Genomic DNA, 18,699 nt, shown 5'->3' with positions numbered 1-18,699 from the left:
CCAGGAATTCTTTACCACAGGCTGCCTCCTTCAACAATGGAATGCTACGATCTTAACGTTGATACCCAAGAAGAAGAATGCTGATAAGATCTATGAGTTTAGACCAATCTCTTGTTGTAATACAGTTTACAAGGTGATTGCGAAACTTCTCGCTAACAGGTTGAAGCAAGTTCTTCCTTCTGTTATTTCCAACACTCAGTCGGCTTTCATCCCGGGGAGACTCTTAGTTGAAAATGTGCTCATGGCAACGGAGTTGGTCCAGGGATATAATTGGAAGAATATCACAAAGCGTTCCATCTTGAAGGTTGATTTGAAAAAGGCTTTCGACTCTATTAATTGGAGCTTCATCTTTCTGATCTTGAGAGCACTTGGCTTCCCTGTTTCCTTTATCAATCTTATATCTCAGTGCATCACTACCACCCGCTTCTCTGTTGCTGTGAACGGTGAGCTTGGTGGCTACTTCAAGGGAGCAAGGGGTCTTCGTCAAGGAGACCCGTTATCTCCATATCTCTTTGTTCTGGCTATGGAAGTCTTGGGTCAAATGCTTAACAAAAACTACAGCACTGGTTTAATTGGCTACCATCCGCTAGCGTCTGATCCAGTTGTCACACACTTGGCTTTTGCGGATGACATTATGATTTTCTTTGACGGGGCTCAAGGATCTCTTCAGCAAATTGCGTCCACTCTAGACAGCTTCTCTTCTTGGTCTGGTCTTCACATGAACAGATCCAAAACTGAGCTCTTTGTTGCGGGAATGAGCCAAATGGAGGCCACTGATTTATGCAATCTTGGCTTCTCTCTCGGCTCGCTTCCGGTCAGGTATCTTGGATTACCTCTTATGCATCGAAAGCTGCGAATCTGTGACTATAGGCCCCTTATTGACCAACTCAAGAGTCGCTTCACATCTTGGTCTTCTCGTGCTCTAACATTTGCGGGTCGTAAGCAGCTTCTCTCCTCAGTCATCTTCGGCACTGTTAATTTCTGGTTTTCTACCTTCATTCTTCCTAAGGGATGTATCAGGACTATTGAATCTCTTTGTTCGCGGTTTTTATGGAATGGAAACATCACCACCAGAGCCGCTGCAAAGATATCATGGTCGCAGGTTTGTTTACCAAAATCTGAAGGAGGGCTTGGCCTGCGTGAACTCGCTTCTTGGAACAAGACCCTCTGTTTGAAGCTTTTGTGGCTGCTACACGCTGAATCTGAGTCCCTCTGGGCTTCATGGACTAAAAAGCACCGTCTTAAGCATCTTTCCCTTTGGAGCATAGACGAACAAAAGCAATCCTCATGGATTTGGCAATCGATTCTAAAGCTGAGACCCTTGGCTGAACGCTTCATAAAATGTGAGGTGGGAAATGGCCAGTTAGCTAGCTTCTGGTATGATTCGTGGAACCATCTAGGACCCTTGATAAAATTTTTTGGAGTTGATGGTCCAAAGCATATTGGTATAGCCATCAACGCAAAAATATGTGAGGCTTGTACGGATACAGGTTGGATCCTACGACCTGCTAGGTCGCCACAGGCAGAGGAGCTCCATATATTACTCTGCTCCACTCCACTTCCCAGTCTCTCGGACAGAACAGACATTTACTACTGGGAAGTCGATGGTAAATCTCTCACCTCTTTTTCTGCTGCTCAAACTTGGAACTCTATTAGAAACCATGGGGATAAAAAAGAGTGGGAGGAAGCAATCTGGTTTAGTGGCCACATACCCAGTCAAGCCTTTCACATGTGGGTGGCCCAATGGAACAGACTTCCTACCCGGAATCGCCTCGCCAGGTGGTCACCGGTACCAGACAAGTCTTGCCTTCTCTGTGGTACCCATGATGAAGACAGAGACCACTTATTCCTAAGATGCTCTTTTAGTGAACAGATTTGGAAACAAGTAACGAGGCGCCTTGGCTACCGACCATTCCTCTTTCACACTTGGACTGCTCTCCTGGACTGGCTCCACCTTAAAGACAGGACCTCCTCTCTTACTCTCCGCCGGCTTGCTGTACACACAACTGTTTCAAAGCTGTGGTTTGAGCGCAATAACAGACTCCATAACAGCAGGTCCTCAACTCCAATGATCATCTTCAAAGACATTGACAGGACTATTCGCAACGCAATCCACGCTAGGAAGAGGAGACGGAAATTTAGGAATCTAATGAGTCATTGGCTTAGATTCTTTTAGCTTGTTGGAATAATTTTATTCCAGCACTTAAGCTCTTTGTTGTTTTTTACCTTTTTTTAGCAACAAATTGTTTCTTCTATTTCTTTTTGTACATGTACAAACTTGCCTCATTTTTAATGATAATTCACATACTTATCAAAAAAAAAAAAGGATTGATCTGCGTATTTAAGTTATAGAAGCAGGAACAAGAAAGGTATCATCACCACCTTTCCACCTTCTTGGATCTAAACAGAACGATACATACACATACATAACAGAAGACAAGAGAAAGAAAAAAAAAAGAAGATGGGTAGCTACAGAATGTGTCTCATCTTCAAAAGGAAGTTCAGGGTGACGGAGCCTGGTCCGGTTGATGACGTCAGAGACGTCTTCTCCAGATATGCGGAGGGTCAAGCTCACATGTCGCCGGAGCAGCTACGGAAACTCATGGCGGATGAAAGAAGAGAAGACTTAGGATCGAGTCTCGAAGATGCGGAGAGGCTCGTCGACGAGGTGCTTCGCCGGAAACACCACATTGCAAAGTTCACCAGACGAAACCTCACTCTTGAGGACTTCAACTATCTTCTCTTCTCCACTGAACTCAATCCTCCCATCGGCGACAAGGTTAGCTTTTCTCTCTCTCTCTCGAGTCAACTCTGTTTTTTTTCTTCCTTGAATATGTGAGATTGAAAGTTTCTAAATTTAGAAAGTTCCATTTTGGATACTTTCTATTCCAGGAGTTTGTTTACTTAGGAGATCTGTTTAACCAATTGTTGGATCGTTTTTGTCAGGTCCATCAGAACATGGATGCTCCTCTGTCACATTATTTTATATTCACAGGCCACAACTCCTACTTAACCGGAAACCAGCTGAGTAGCAAGTGCAGTGGCCTTCCCATTGCAGACGCATTGAGAAAAGGCGTGAGGGTTGTTGAGTTGGATCTATGGCCACGTGGTAAAGATGATGTCTGCGTTAAGCATGGAGGGTATATACATGTATATTCAATTTGATTCTTACTCAATATGGATGTTGTACTGTTAGTATTCTCACACTTTGGGATCAAAATGGCAGGACCTTGACTAAGGCTGTGAAACTAGGGAGATGTTTGGAGTCCATTAAAGCTAATGCTTTTACTACTTCAAAGTATCCTGTTATCATCACTCTTGAAGACCATCTAACTCCTAAACTTCAATGCAAAGTTGCCAAGGTTTTTCATTCTTCTCACTCCTTGAAAAGTTCATGGGTCTATCACAATGTGTAGGCTGGATATGTGATACTGTAACTTTTGTTTGCAGATGATAACTCAGACGTTTGGAGAGATGTTGTATTACCATGACTCTGAAAGTTGCAAAGAGTTTCCTTCTCCAGAAGAGTTGAAGGGGAAGATACTCATATCAACAAAACCTCCAAAGGAGTACTTAGAAGCTAATGGTGCCAAGGATGGAGAGAAAGGGAAGGATTCAGATGAGGATGTATGGGGCAAGGAGCCGGAAGAACTTATTTCCACTCAGTCCGAACTCGACAAGGTTTGTACTGTCTCTTACCATGAAGGGCTTTGATTTGACTGTGCATGTTTGTTTTTCTCCAATTCACACCACTTTTCTTAATTGATGTCAGGTCTCAAATAATATAAACTATATCAATCAAGATGATGAAGAGAGGGGTTCTCGTGATTTTGACACGTCATGTTCATTACAAGCACCAGAATACAAACGCCTTATTGCCATCCATGCAGGGAAGCCAAAGGGCGGTTTAAAGATGGCTTTAAAGGTTGATCCAGACAAAATCAGGAGACTTAGTCTAAGCGAGCAGTTACTTGAGAAAGCTGTTGCATCACATGGTGCAGATGTTATAAGGTATTTGTTATTTGTCACATGCTAAACAAGCATTGTATAGCTAGTATTTGCTACTAGTATCTCAAGCTAATCTATTAAAAATGTGATCAGATTCACCCAGAAGAACTTTCTGAGGATATATCCCAAAGGCACAAGGTTTAACTCTTCAAACTATAAACCTCAGATTGGTTGGATGAGTGGAGCTCAAATGATTGCATTCAACATGCAGGTTTGTCTCAAAATCTTCACTCTCTTGTTGCTCATTTTTAACCGTTATGAAGCTAAATCAAAAACATAAATGCAGGGGTATGGAAGAGCATTGTGGCTGATGCAAGGAATGTTCCGAGCTAATGGAGGTTGCGGTTATGTCAAGAAACCAGATTTTCTTATGAATGTTGGTCCTAATGGACAAGTTTTTGATCCAAATGAGAACTCCTCCCCAAAGAAAACTTTAAAGGTTGGTTACTTGTACCATTGTCTCCTTCTCCTATGCCACCAAACAATCTTGCTTAACATCTAACAATGGCAGGTGAAAGTCCTTATGGGAGATGGATGGCATCTCGACTTCAAGAAAACTCACTTTGATCGCTACTCTCCCTCCAGACTTCTACGTTAGAGTGGGTATTGCTGGAGCACCTGCTGATAAGGCGATGGAGAAAACAGAAGTGAAGTATAATACGTGGACACCCATTTGGAACGAGGAGTTCACATTCCAGTTAACAGTTCCTGAACTTGCTCTGCTCCGTGTTGAAGTGCATGAGTACGACAACAATGAAAAATGAAAAAGACGATTTTGGAGGTCAGACTTGTCTGCCAGTGTCTGAGTTAAGGCAAGGCATACGCGCTGTTCCACTCTACAACAGAAAGGGAGTGAAGTACAGCTCCACGCGGCTTCTAATGCGCTTTGAGTTTGTCTGAAGACCGACAGTTTTGGTTCGTGTATCCATCTAGAGTTGTAGCTTTATGTTATGTTTTATTATGTAAAAAAATCGAATGTTTACCTGAGTAATATATAGATCTTTTGCATTTTTTTTTGTGAAGTTATAATCACATTAAGAAGCATCTTTCATCTCAGCATCTTAGCATATGAAAACATAATCTTTTTATTCTCATTTCTGGATTATTTGGTATCGGATAGCTTAAAATAGTTGTTTCTACACATGTGGACTTGTATAGATATCAAGAAGCTTCAAATCTTTGTCTACATTATTTATAGTTCTTTAAGCCTTTTGTCTGCACTAAACACGTGAAACTTTTAAAGTAGAGTATACATTTTGGAATATTTTGTTGTTATATGAATCTTTTTGTACTAATTAATCAATATTCCCTTTTAGTGTAACTTTACATTTAACTACCTCAAGGGATTTATTCTTAATCCATAGATAGAGACCACACCACCCACGTATATGCTTATTAGTGAAGAAAGAAAGATTCTTTCATTCTGTTTTATCTTTGGAGAGTAACTTATTGAGATTCTTGGAAGACTTCATAAGCATTTTAACAATGACTGGAGAGGTTTTAGGTACCGTGAAATGTGTAAGGGAAAGAAAGAAATTAAAAAAGTATGAGAAACCCAATCGTTGCGTCCATGAAGCTTCCATGCACAACATCATATGCTCCTGGAATTAGATACCCTGCTATTTGTTTAAGCTGGTTCTTTTTGAAAGTGAGTTTTTTTCAACATGAGTCTCTTGGCTGGGAATATATGGAAAAGGAAGAGCACTGAGCATAAAGAAGCATACCATTATAATAATAATAAAGCATGGAAGAAAAAAGAAAGACTTATAGTTGATTGTTGTATATGAAGATCATGCCATAAATGCATGAGTTGTTAGTTAACCAAATATAAATAGTTGCTGGTGAGAGGAAAACAAGTGTGTAGTATCTTATTGTTTTTTCTTGACTTGAGGATATAAAAGACCTGAGATGAAGAGAGAGCTTGGGAGGTACAAAATGGGTTTGTGTTTTAGTGACAAGTTGAGGATGAACAGAGAATCTCCACCTCCAGATGTGGTGAGGGTGTTCTTAGAGTATACAGAGGGAGGGAACCACATGACGGCAGAGCAGCTGTGTCGGTTCTTGGTTCAGGTGCAGGGAGAGACCGAGGTGTTGGTTTCAGATGCAGAGAAGATCATAGAAAGAATCACAAATGAAAGACATCATATCACTAAGTTCTTGAGGCATTCTTTGAACCTAGATGATTTCTTTAGTTTCTTGTTCTCAGATGATCTGAATCATCCAGTTGTTAGTAAGGTATTATCTCTCTCTCCTAATGTCTTTGTTTTTCTTGTTACATGGAAAGTTTTTTAATCCTTGAAATTCTGATTATTTCAGGTGCATCAAGACATGGCGTCTCCCTTGTCTCATTACTTCATTTACACTAGCCATAACTCTTACCTGACTGGGAATCAAATCAACAGTGAATGCAGCGACGTACCTCTCATTAAGGCATTGAAGAGAGGTGTTCGAGCTCTTGAGCTTGACCTGTGGCCAAACTCTACTAAAGACGGCATACTTGTTCGACATGGCTGGTATGTTGTTGTGTTATGGTATTTATTCTAAGTTTGAAAGTTTTTTGGAAAAGAATAAGAGAGTATGTTTGATGCTTTATAGGGCATGGACACCTCCGGTTGAACTGATCAAATGCTTGAGATCTATCAAAGACTATGCCTTCTCTGCATCTGCATATCCTGTGATCTTAACTTTGGAAGATCATTTGACACCAGATCTTCAAGCCAAAGCAGCCGAGGTACTTTCTTGATCTGAGTCACGGCCGTGTTAGCTAAATAAATTCTTGAAAAATATTGAAGTTCTTCTTTTGGTTGATGAAGATGATGAAAGAGATATTCATGGATATGGTGTATTTTTCCGAGTCTGGCGATTTAAAAGACTTCCCTTCACCAGAAGATCTCAAGTACAAAGTTGTAATATCAACAAAGCTTCCTAAAGGGACTTTGGAAAAGGAAAAGGATTCCGAGTCAGACGTATCAGGAAAGACATCATCAGAAGATGTTTCAGCAGATGATGAGAAGGTACTTGTGTAGTAAATACTTCTTTTTTATTAACCTGAAAGTATCTCGGACGTATGAAAGGGCCTAGACTAATTCCCAATGAAAGGTGAAGTGTAGTAAGATGTTTTTGTAGCCATGTTGCTTAGCTCCCCGGAATCTGCCTACCACTACATCACCACTTTGTGGTTACTTGTAGTTAATATTTCAAAGTTTTTAGTTTCTCAATGTTTTGTGACATAACAAAAACAAAAGTTTCTCAATGTTGTCTTAGTTTCTCTCTTTGCTTGCATGCAATGGCTTTGTGTAGGTTGAAGAGACAAGCGAGGCCAAAAATGAAGAGGAAGGAACAAGCGAGGCCAAAGAGGAAAAGGATGGAGGATCAGATAAAGAATCCAGCAAAATGGATCTCCTCACATACAGTCGTATGATATTGATTCCTTCTGGAAACGCTAGAAATGGATTAAAGGAAGCACTTACGTTCGATAATGGTGGCATCAGACGTCTAAGTTTGAGAGAGCAGAATTTCAAGAAAGCCACTGAAATGTATGGAACCCAAGTCATCGAGTAAGTATCACAATCCCTTTGAGACATTGCTTTTGTTTTTTTTTGCTCTACACGCTCACTACTACTAGAATCATAATCTTAGATTCACACAGAAGAATCTGTTGAGGATATATCCAAAGGCAACTCGAGTAACCTCCTCTAACTACAAGCCATTCAGCGGTTGGATGTACGGAGCTCAAATGGTTGCTTTCAACATGCAGGTTTGCATTCTTTCTTTCGAGTCTTTTCAACATTTACCAAAACCTCATGCATCTTGTGCCTCTGATGTTCAGGGCTATGGAAGAGCTCTGTGGATGATGCATGGTATGTTCAGATCCAATGGTGGATGTGGATACGTGAAAAAACCGGACTTTATGATGAACAAAGGTCCAGACGGAGAAGTGTTTGACCCTAAAGCGAAGTTACCCATCAAGACAACTATGAGAGTGAAAGTATACATGGGAAAAGGATGGGACTCTGGTTTCCAGAGGGCATGTTTCAACACTTGGTCTTCTCCAAACTTCTACACAAGGGTAAGCAACTCATTACACAAGATTCACTTTGATTTAGACGCTTGAACTATATTTGTTTGAAAGCAGGTGGGGATAACAGGAGTAAGAGGTGATAGAGTAATGAAGAAAACAAAGAAAGAAGAAAACACTTGGGAGCCATTTTGGGACGAGGAGTTTGAGTTTCAGCTTACGGTACCGGAGCTGGCGTTGCTCAGAGTTGAAGTTCACGACTACAACATGCCAGAGAAGGATGATTTCTCGGGGCAGACGTGTTTGCCTGTAGCAGAGCTGAGACAGGGAATACGTTCTGTTCCTTTGTATGATCGTAAAGGCGAGAGACTTGTTGCCGTTACACTTCTTATGCGGTTTCAGTTTGCTTAAAAAATCAGACTTTCTTTCTTCTTATTATCATCCTACAAAACGTAGCAGAGAGGCTTTTTCAATTTGTCACTAATAACTCATGGATAATATGCGTACATATAAAAGATATAACGAATCAAATAACTATGGTTGTTCTGAAACAATAGTAAGCTTTTGATATATGAATGAGCTTATATATGTTTGCTCACGATGTATGAATGTATCATGTTGCGTTTTGCATATTTTTGACCGTTTAATAAAGATATGTATTAGTTTTTTTTTTAAGTAACTAAGAAGTTTTGGGTCTGTAGACTCTTGCATCTTTCTTAAGTGAAGTTCATATCATATTAACTTAGTTTTTTAATTTTTTTTTTGAAAAATAGATCCTTTGTAACCGAACTGGAACATTGTGTCTTTGGGTTTACATGTTAGTTTGATTATAACTTTAAAGTTTAACGTGTGTAAACTGATCCAAGAGAATTTACCAAAAGTCAATGAATACTTTTTTTTGTCAACAAAAGTCAATGAATACTTGATGATAGTATTCAAGAATTAAAATCTATAAACAATAAAAAAATAAAATAGAAAATAATGTTATTCATTGAAAATATAAAATAATATTTAAAATGAATCAAAATTTTAACATTAAAACAACAATTAGTATGAGACGGAAAGAGTATTAAATTGTGAAAATGGTCAAACTTGGTAGAATAAAAACTGTTGGTTTGACTTAGCGGTTTAAGCTGTCAACGACTCCGAGAGAGCCGACGACTCTTCCTCTCCTGCACCGTTGAGAATTCTGACGATTTGATCCGATATCACATCTCGACTCTTCCTCATGTTCCATCGACGAGCAGAATCGAAGCCGGCGGTGGTGGAGAAAGGAGGAATTCCGGTGCTTGTGGAGATAGTGGAGGTTGAGACAGAAAGAGATGAGTGTGTCGATACTGTTGCAGCTTTGTGAGGAGAGTGTGGTGTGTATCGAACCATGATGGCTCGTGAAGAAGCGATTCCTCCAGTGGTGGCTCTTTTGCAGACGAGTAAGAGTCGAGCTAAGCTAAAGGCTGAGGCGTTGATTGAGCTTCTCAGGCAACCAAGACAACAACACTTAGATTCTAACATAAACTAGAGAGTGTGCGACTGAATCTTTCGTATTGTATTTGTGTATAAACACAGTTTGAATAATGTATGTACGGATACTTATCATTATCCGAACTCGGAAGTGATCAGTGTAATTGACCCCTCCAGTGGTTTGGGCTTTTACTAATGAGCCTTTATAGAGCACTGAGTATTAGAGCAAACCCATTATTTGGGTCTTCTCAGCTCTCAAGCCCACATCTGAATCAAAGCCCACAAGTGAGCAGAAGCCCAAAACTGAAGAAACACTTCAACGGTCTTCTGCAACACAGCTGGAGAAAGCACATGAAGTGGACGGGAAGAAGAAGATGTCAACAGCTCAGCTGGTCCCGGTGCACAATCGATTCCAGCCATTAGATCCTGAAGACACATGAGATGAAAACCCTAGTGTTTAGCATATAAATATGAATGTTCTATGTAACAGGAACTCTAGGGGAAAATCAATAAAAAAGAAACGTTTTCACCTTTTTCCTAGTTTGTTCATACTTTCATGGTATCAGAGCACTAGGTGTTCTAGCCATGGAACTAGATCCATACACTCCTCCCTCCTTAAACATCATCCACTGCGTCACAGCAAAGCTAAATGAACAAAATTTCTTGTTCTGGAAAAAGACAGTTTCAGTCCTTTCTAAGTGGACAACGCTTGTTTGGATTTGTCACTGGTACCATACCTCAGCCTGTTTCGACCATCTTGGCGCCTTCTATTCAAGGTACATCTACGCCAGTGCCGAACCCGGACCATGAGCTTTGGTGGCAGACAGATCAAGTCATTCAGTCCTGGTTGCTTGGATCTGTCACAGACCAGCTTCAGAGTGTAGTTGTTCACTGCACCACATCTCACGAGATCTGGACAACGCTGGACAACCACTTCAATCGACCCTCTAACTCACGCTTGTTTGAGCTGCAACACAAACTTCAAACGGTCACAAAGGCGACCAAAACTATGGACGTGTATCTTCAAGAGATAAAGACTATCAGCAATCAACTTACCTCCATAGGATCGCCAATGACTGAAGTTATGAAGATCTTTACTGCTCTCAGAGGTTTGGGAAAAGACTTTGAGCCTATTAAGACCGCCATTGAAGGAACCATTGACTCTCAACCCTCTACTACATTTGACTCCATCATGCCTCGACTTGTTGCCTTTGATGACAGACTTAAGAGTTATGATACTGGCCAAGAAGTTACTCCTCACTTGGCTTTCACATCAGTTCGCTCAGGTCAAGGGGGCCAGTATTACTCTTCACGAGGAAGAGGAGGCAGAGGTAGATCTGGAGCTCGTGGTCGAGGATACTACACAACAAAAGGTCGCGGCTTTATGCAGCAGTTCTCCTCCTCTGAGACAGATACGCGCATTGTCTGTCAGATCTGTGGAAAACCAGGACATCAAGCATTCAGATGCTACTTTCGCTACAACAACAACTACCAGTCTGAAGAATCTACTCAAGCCCTTGCTGCTATGCGCATTACTGACATTTCTGATGAGGCAAGTGCTGACTGGTATGCTGACTCTGCAGCTACTGCTCACGTCACCAACTCTGTGCACAACCTGCAACATGCTCAGCCTTATCACGGTTCAGATACAGTTATGGTTGGAGATGGGTCATATCTGCCTATAACTCATACTGGATCTACAAACTTGGCTTCAGCATCAGGTAATCTACCTCTAAAGAATGTTATTGTGTGTCCTAAAATAAAGAAATCTCTAGTTTCAGTTTCTAAAGCTACAGATGATTATCCTTGCTCTGTCAAATTTGATAACTCTGAGGTTCGTTTTAAGGACAAAATCACAAAGAAGGTACTTACCAAGGGAAGAAAGGTTAACGGGTTGTATCAGTTGGAGAACGCTCATCAAATAAAGCTCTCTACTCTCTCTACTCCTCTAGGCAGCATTGTGCATCAGATGTTGTTTGGCATAGGAGACTTGGGCATCCTCATCAGCAGATTCTCCAGCACCTGTCAGCAAATCAACTCATTTCAATAAGCTCAAGATCAAGCGAGATGTGTGCATCATGTCAGTTTGGCAAGAGTAGTAGATTACCTTTTCAACCTTCAACCTTTGTTGCTAAAGCTCCTCTGGAGAAGGTTCACTGCGACTTATGGAGACCTGCTCCAACAGAGAGTATTCAAGGATTTAGATACTATGTAATATTCATTGACCATTGGTCGAGATATTGTTGGCTCTATCCTATGAAATATAAATCAGATTTCTATTCTATCTTTTGCAAGTTCCAAGCATTAGTAGAAAATCAACTGAAGAGTAGAATAAAAACCTTTCAGTGTGATGGTGGTGGAGAGTTCATCAGCTCTGCGTTCCTGAATCACCTGCAAAAAGATGGGATTCAGCAACAGATCTCATGCCCTCATACTCCACAGCAGAACGGTCTTGCTGAGAGGAAGCATCGTCACATCACCGAGTTGGGGCTGTCTATGATGTTCGACAGTAAGATGCCATTGAAGTATTGGGTAGAAGCCTTCTTCACAGCAGCCTTTCTGAGCAATCTTCTACCAACTTCAACCCTGGAAGATCATCAAACACCACATCAGAAGCTGTTTGATACTCAAGTTAACTACAGCTTTCTAAGAACATTTGGGTGTGCTTGCTATCCCTCTTTGCGAGACTATGCTATCAACAAGTTCGATCCTAGATCACTAAAGTGTGTTTTCCTAGGCTACAACGACAAATACAAAGGATATAGGTGTTTATACCCACCTACTGGTCGTGTATACATCACAAGACATGTGCTATTTGATGAGACCCTGTTTCTTTTGAAGACACCTACAAGAAAAGCCATCCATCTGTCTTAACTCCATTGCTTAAAGCATGGCAGATGAGCTTTAAAGAGAGCAACTCTACACCTGAAGAAACAGAGCATCAGGAGAACAATTCTGTACCTGAAGAAACAAGAGTTTATCATCAGACATCTGCTCCTCGTTTCTCAGAAGCTGATTTTCCTCCTCTTGCTTCACAGAATACTCTCACTGTTTCTCCAGACTCTTCACAAAGATCAAGCACCAGTTCTCCTGATCAATCATCGAGCAGTACAACATCAGGTTCTTCAATTCCTGCTGCGGCTTCACCAATTCTGGATGCTCCTGAACCTGCTCAATCACAACATCCAATGGTAACAAGATCAAAATCAGGAATAGTCAAGTCTAATCCAAGATATGTTCTAATGACACAAAAGGTTGCTATTCCTGAACCAAGAACTATAGCTGCTGCACTTAAGCATCCTGGTTGGAGACATGCAATGCAAGAAGAATATGATACATGTGAAGAAACTGGTACCTTCACTCTGGTTCCTCGAACTCCGGATATGCACGTTCTAGGATCAAGATGGGTGCACAGAATCAAGCTCAATGCGGATGGTTCTTTCAGTAAACTTCGCTCGCGTGTGGTGGCAAAAGGAAACGAACAGGAAGAAGGGATCGACTACTTGGAAACATACAGCCCTGTGGTAAGAATGGCAACAGTTAGAACTATTCTTCACATGGCAACAGTTCTAAACTGGGAAATAAAGCAGTTAGATGTAAAGAACGCGTTCTTACATGGTGATCTTCAAGAAACGGTTTATATGAAGCAGCCTGCTGGATTTGTTGATCAAAGCAAACAAAATCATGTGTGGCGTCTCAACAAGGCAATCTATGGTCTTAAGCAGGCTCCCCGTGCATGGTTTGATAAGTTCAGCTCCTTTCTCATCAAGTTCGGCTTTGTCTGCTCCAAGTCTGATCCGTCGCTGTTTGTCTACAAAACAGAAAAAGATATCATCATACTTCTACTATATGTTGATGACATGGTTATAACAGGAAACAGCTCAGACAGTCTTGCTAAGCTTCTTCAACATCTACACAAAGAATTCAGAATGAAGGACATGGGATTCTTACATTATTTTCTTGGAATTCAAGTTCAAAGCCATGAGAAAGGACTCTTTTTGTGTCAACAGAAATATGCGGAAGATCTTCTCGCAGTTGCCTCTATGACTGACTGCACTTCTATGCCTACTCCGCTTCCTCTTCAACTGAACAGAGAACAAGATGAGTCACCTCTATTCTCAAATCCTACTTATTTTAGAAGCTTAGCAGGGAAACTACAGTACCTGACACTGACGAGGCCAGATATCCAGTTTGCCGTCAACTACGTCTGTCAGAAAATGCACAGTCCAACTGTTTCCGACTTCAATCACCTGAAAAGGATCATCCGATATGTTAAAGGAACAATCACCATGGGAATCTCTCTGCATAAAGACACAGACTTCACACTCACTGCCTACAGCGATAGTGATTGGGCAGGATGTGGATCTACGAGACGTTCTACAGGAGGATACAGTACTTTCATGGGAAAGAATCTGATCTCCTGGTCATCCCGGAAACAACCTACAGTATCTAAAAGCTCTACAGAGGCAGAGTACAGAACCTTATCAGAAACAGCATCTGAAGTTACATGGTTGTGTTCGATCTTCAGAGAATTGGGGCTTCCTGTTCTCACCACGCCTCTGTTACTCTGTGATAATCTCTCAGCAGTTCTTCTCTCTGCGAATCCTTCGTTTCACTCTAGAACCAAGCACTTTGCTCTGGACTACCACTACGTTCGCGAGAGAGTAGCTCTGGGTGCAATTGAAGTCAAGCACATACCGAATTATCTTCAGATCGCAGACATCTTCACCAAATCGCTTCCTCAGGCTGCATTCTCTTCTCTCCGTGACAAGCTAGGAGTTGATACCTTCGGTGCTGACAAACTCGATGTCGATGTTCTCTCCAAGCCGAGTTTGAGGGGGCCTATTAGAGCAAACCCATTATTTGGGTCTTCTCAGCTCAAGCCCACATCTGAATCAAAGCCCACAAGTGAGCAGAAGCCCAAAACTGAAGAAACACTTCAACGGTCTTCTGCAACACAGCTGGAGAAAGCACATGAAGTGTACGGGAAGAAGAAGATGTCTACAGCTCAGCTGGTCCCGGTGCACAATCGATTCCAGCCATTAGATCCTGAAGACACATGAGATGAAAACCCTAGTGTTTAGCATATAAATATGAATGTTCTATGTAACAGGAACTCTAGGGGAAAATCAATAAGAAAGAAACGTTTTCACCTTTCTCCTAGTTTGTTCATACTTTCACTGAGCACATCTCAAATGGCTCGCTAATTAATAATGGACGGGGATACCAGAAAAACTTCGCCATTTACCCTTTATACTTTGACTAGGTGAACCGAGTATATATAGGCTTGGGGCTGATTGGATATCCAGAATATTTTAAGGTATCCGGATCCGGATTCTTATACAGCAGACCATGATTTTACTATCTTTCTGGGGTTTTCGAATATTCAGATATCGGATATCCTTCTAAAATTGTAATATCCGGCGGATATCCAGATTCGGATTTGGATCCCTAAAATAAATAAAAAAATAATATATATATATAAAATATCAACAATAATGTAAAAAAAAATGTATATAATGTTTTAATTATTTCTATGTATAATATTACAAAACTTACATAAATTTTATATATAATATTATGAAAATGAAAATATAATAATAGTTTATATATATATATATATCTTACTATTTTAAAATAATTAATAAAAATTGCGGATCCGGATATCTGGATTAAAAAATCAAGACATCCGGATCCGGCTTTGACGGATCTAATATTTTACTATCTAGATCCGAAATTGGCCTTTCTGAATATCTGGATTTTTGGATCGAATCCAATCCAGATCGGATCTCGGATCGAACTGGATCTTAGATAAAAGTTCGAGGCCTAAGTATATAGGAGAGAAACCATGTTCAGCTTTGTTAACCCTACTGAGTAAAAATAAGCTACGTGAATGTTGCCATGCTTATTCTGAACGTGTAACTTTTTAGGAAATAGGAGATTCTTTTTTTTTTTGGTCTAAAAAATAGGAGATTTTGATACACCCATTCTTTACTTGACCTAAAAACTATTTACATAAGTAATGGTTCGTCGATGTGCTAGACAAAGAATGTATGCGATTTTCACATCAAAGTGAGTTTTTAGGAGATAATATATGAATGATTTAGAAACAATTGGAAGTAAACTAGACAACAACAACACAAAACATCAATAGATTCTTGGACATGCGGTAATGGAGAATAATACCAAAATAAATGCAATACAAAAGAATTAGATCCCATATTGGTTAGACATGGTCCAAATTAATTTTCCCACTAAGACATGGTACTAATTGATTGCTTTAATATTGAGTGCATTCCTAAATAATCTTATGAGAAAGTTATATCCATGAAGTTTGATATAATTTTTTTTTTTAAGCATGTGATATGTTTTTATGAAAACCATTTTGATTATCTAAAGAAAACATCCTCAACCACATGTAGAAAACACGAGTCTCCAAAACTTATCAATCCTTGTGAGCTGTGTACTAAATTCACATCTTCTTCAACAGTGTTGATAATACATTCAAAAGCATGGACAATAAATATCTGTTTTTTGTTACGACGAATACAGTAATGTTGACAAATGACTATACAGTACCTGTTTACTTTATATGATGATAAATGATTCGCTATAAATGATAAACAAAATCTTATCTTTTCATGGTGACGACTGATGAGCATACCAATGATACCACCAGTTTCTCAGCCATTGGCTCCTACACTCTTACCTTCTTTTTTTTTACATTTGGTCAACGTCGCTGCTCTGGCCTTAAATAATAACTCCAATTCACACAGCCGACACATTATCACTCCAATTCAGTTTTTTAAAGTTTAATATAGTTTTTTGGGTCTAAAGTTTAATATATTTTTTGGGTCTATAGTACTATGACTATGATTAGTTCTTTTTCTCAAATCACTATATAAATGAGGTTCCTCACCAGTAATGAGAATGAAAATCATATACAGTGAACACATGTGTTTCACGAAAACATAAAGCCTCACTGTTTCTTTTTCTCTTCCTTTAAGGAACGTTATTATCATCTCTCTGTTTCTTTTCTATCTGTTTAACTTTCACAAGAGAGAAACAAAAACAAAATGAAGGAATCATTCAAAGTGTGTTTCTGCTGTGTAAGAAGCTTCAAAGTGAAAACAAGTGAGCCACCTCAAGAAATCAAGAAACTCTTCGATGATTACTCGGGAGACGGCAGGATGTCTGCCGACGAGATGCTCAGGTTCGTGATCGAAGTTCAAGGAGAAAACACGCAGATACGAACTACGTGAAGGATATATTCCACAGGCTCAAACATCACGGCGTTTTTCACCCTCGTGGGATTCATCTTGAAGGGTTCTACACCGTTATCTCCTCAGCGATTTCAACTCTCCTTTGCCTCTTTCCGGCGAGGTGAAGTTTAAAAATCCATGTTGACGGTGCTTAGGCGACAAATTAGTTATAAGATTTTTTTTTTTTAAGTCGGTTACCTAACCACCCGCCTAAGCACAAATAATTACCGCTTAATGATTTCTTAAAATTATTTTTAGTTGTTTCTAAGGGATGATTATGGTTTTTCAGGTTTGGCAAGATATGAATCAGCCTTTATCGCATTACTTCTTGTACACGGGACATAACTCTTACTTGACTGGGAATCAACTCAACAGTAGAAGCAGCACCGAGCCTATTGTGAAAGCTCTTAGAAGTGGAGTTCGTGTCATCGAACTTGATCTTTGGCCTAACTCTTCAGGAACCGAAGCTGAAGTTCGTCATGGCGGGTATGAATCCTATAACTCATTGATTTAGTCCTTAAGAGAAGTCTATAAAACAGTTTCTTGATTAGTTATGCTGTTTGGTGTCAGGACGTTAACAAGCACTGAAGATCTCCAGAAGTGTCTTAACGCGGTAAAGGAGAACGCGTTTGTGGTGTCTGAATATCCTGTTGTGCTTACCTTAGAAGACCATTTGCCTCCAGATCTTCAGAAGAAAGTCGCTAAGGTAAGAACTTGATACATCTTGTTTAGAACAACACTGAGCTTTGAGCGATGATGAATATGTTTGTAGATGGTGAGCAAGACTTTTGGAGGAACATTGTTTCGATGTACCACCGATGAACATACAGAGTGTTTTCCTTCACCAGAAGCACTCAAGAACAAGATCTTGATCTCAACAAAGCCACCAAAGAGTATCTTCAGACACAGGTCTCTCTAGGCTCAACAACAGATGAATCCGTAAAAGCTAAAGTAAGAGCAACAGAAAACTAAAGTAACCATTAGTACTCTTCTTAAAGGGTCTCCGATGAGGGTTTTGTGTTGTGACAGAAAGTGAAAGAAGCAGAAGAACTGATTCAAGATGAAGATGAGGAGACTGTAGCCATCGAATACAGAGACCTGATCTCGATCCATGCTGGGAACCGCAAAGGAGGAATGAAGAACTGCTTGAATGGGGATCCTAACCGAGTCATACGGTTAAGCATGAGCGAGCAGTGGCTAGAAACTCTGGCTAAGACCCGTGGACCCGACTTAGTAAAGTTCACGCAGAGGATATTCTGAGGATATTCCCCAAGACTACACGTATTGACTCATCAAACTATGATCCTCTCGTTGGATGGATTCATGGTGCTCAAATGGTTGCCTTCAATATGCAAGTAAAATATTTAGACACTTCCCCTGACAAAAAAAAAAATAGGAAGTACTTTTTTGAAATTGATACTAACTATACTTGGGTTTTGTATGAATGAAGAGTCATGGGAGGTTCTTGTGGATGATGCAAGGATTGTTTAAAGCCAATGGTGGATGTGGTTATGTGAAAAAACCTGATGTTTTGCTCTCCAATGGTCCTGGTGGTGAAACTTTTGACCCTTCCAGTAAAAATCTTCAGATCAAGACAGTTCTTAAGGTTTCATCTTTTTGTCTTTGATTCTGATGTGTTCTTTTCATCCATTTCTTGAGGCGCAAGACATCATCATAGCTTTTTTGTTTTTGGTAAAATGACATCATCATAGCTTTGTGTCTATGAATATTAAATTAGATAAAGATCTACAACGGAGAGGATGGAATATGGATTTTTCTCAAGATCATTTTGATCGATACTCTCCTCCTGATTTCTACGCAAGGGCAAGTCTTCACTCATATTTGACCTAAAGAAGATTTTGGAGAACCCTAGTTAAGTTTCTTGTGCGACAAGTCACTTGACTTACCTGTTGTTGTTTTCATTACAGGTCGGAATCGCAGGAAACCTTA

General features: G+C 40.1%; 1 protein-coding gene, 1 long non-coding RNA gene and 2 pseudogenes across 2 annotated transcripts; 3 read left to right on the top strand and 1 right to left on the bottom strand.

Moving 5' to 3' along the window:
* The first annotated feature begins 2,411 nt into the window (after nucleotides 1-2,411).
* Nucleotides 2,412-5,018, top strand: LOC106420251 (annotated as a pseudogene).
* A 484-nt stretch (nucleotides 5,019-5,502) lies between these two features.
* LOC125579197 (phosphoinositide phospholipase C 5) lies at nucleotides 5,503-8,697 on the top strand. The gene is made up of 8 exons (XM_048742979.1): nucleotides 5,503-6,243; nucleotides 6,325-6,521; nucleotides 6,604-6,739; nucleotides 6,822-7,022; nucleotides 7,309-7,565; nucleotides 7,648-7,765; nucleotides 7,838-8,077; nucleotides 8,144-8,697. The coding sequence occupies exons 1-8, from the start codon at nucleotides 5,917-5,919 to the stop codon at nucleotides 8,435-8,437; spliced, it is 1,770 nt and encodes a 589-aa protein (XP_048598936.1). The 5' UTR covers nucleotides 5,503-5,916; the 3' UTR covers nucleotides 8,438-8,697.
* A 4,143-nt stretch (nucleotides 8,698-12,840) lies between these two features.
* On the bottom strand, nucleotides 12,841-13,720 carry LOC106420423. The gene is made up of 4 exons (XR_002654549.2): nucleotides 13,651-13,720; nucleotides 13,439-13,572; nucleotides 13,103-13,298; nucleotides 12,841-13,006 (listed from the first exon to the last, which is right to left on the bottom strand). It is a non-coding gene; the product is annotated as an uncharacterized LOC106420423 (long non-coding RNA).
* Nucleotides 13,721-16,259: 2,539 nt separating this feature from the next.
* Nucleotides 16,260-18,678, top strand: LOC125579199 (annotated as a pseudogene).
* Nucleotides 18,679-18,699: the final 21 nt, after the last annotated feature.

Source organism: Brassica napus, chromosome A10 (genome assembly GCF_020379485.1).
Source record: "Brassica napus cultivar Da-Ae chromosome A10, Da-Ae, whole genome shotgun sequence".
NCBI lineage: Eukaryota > Viridiplantae > Streptophyta > Magnoliopsida > Brassicales > Brassicaceae > Brassica > Brassica napus.
Note: the sequence above shows the minus strand (reverse complement) of the source record. Positions and strands in the feature narration are given on the sequence as shown.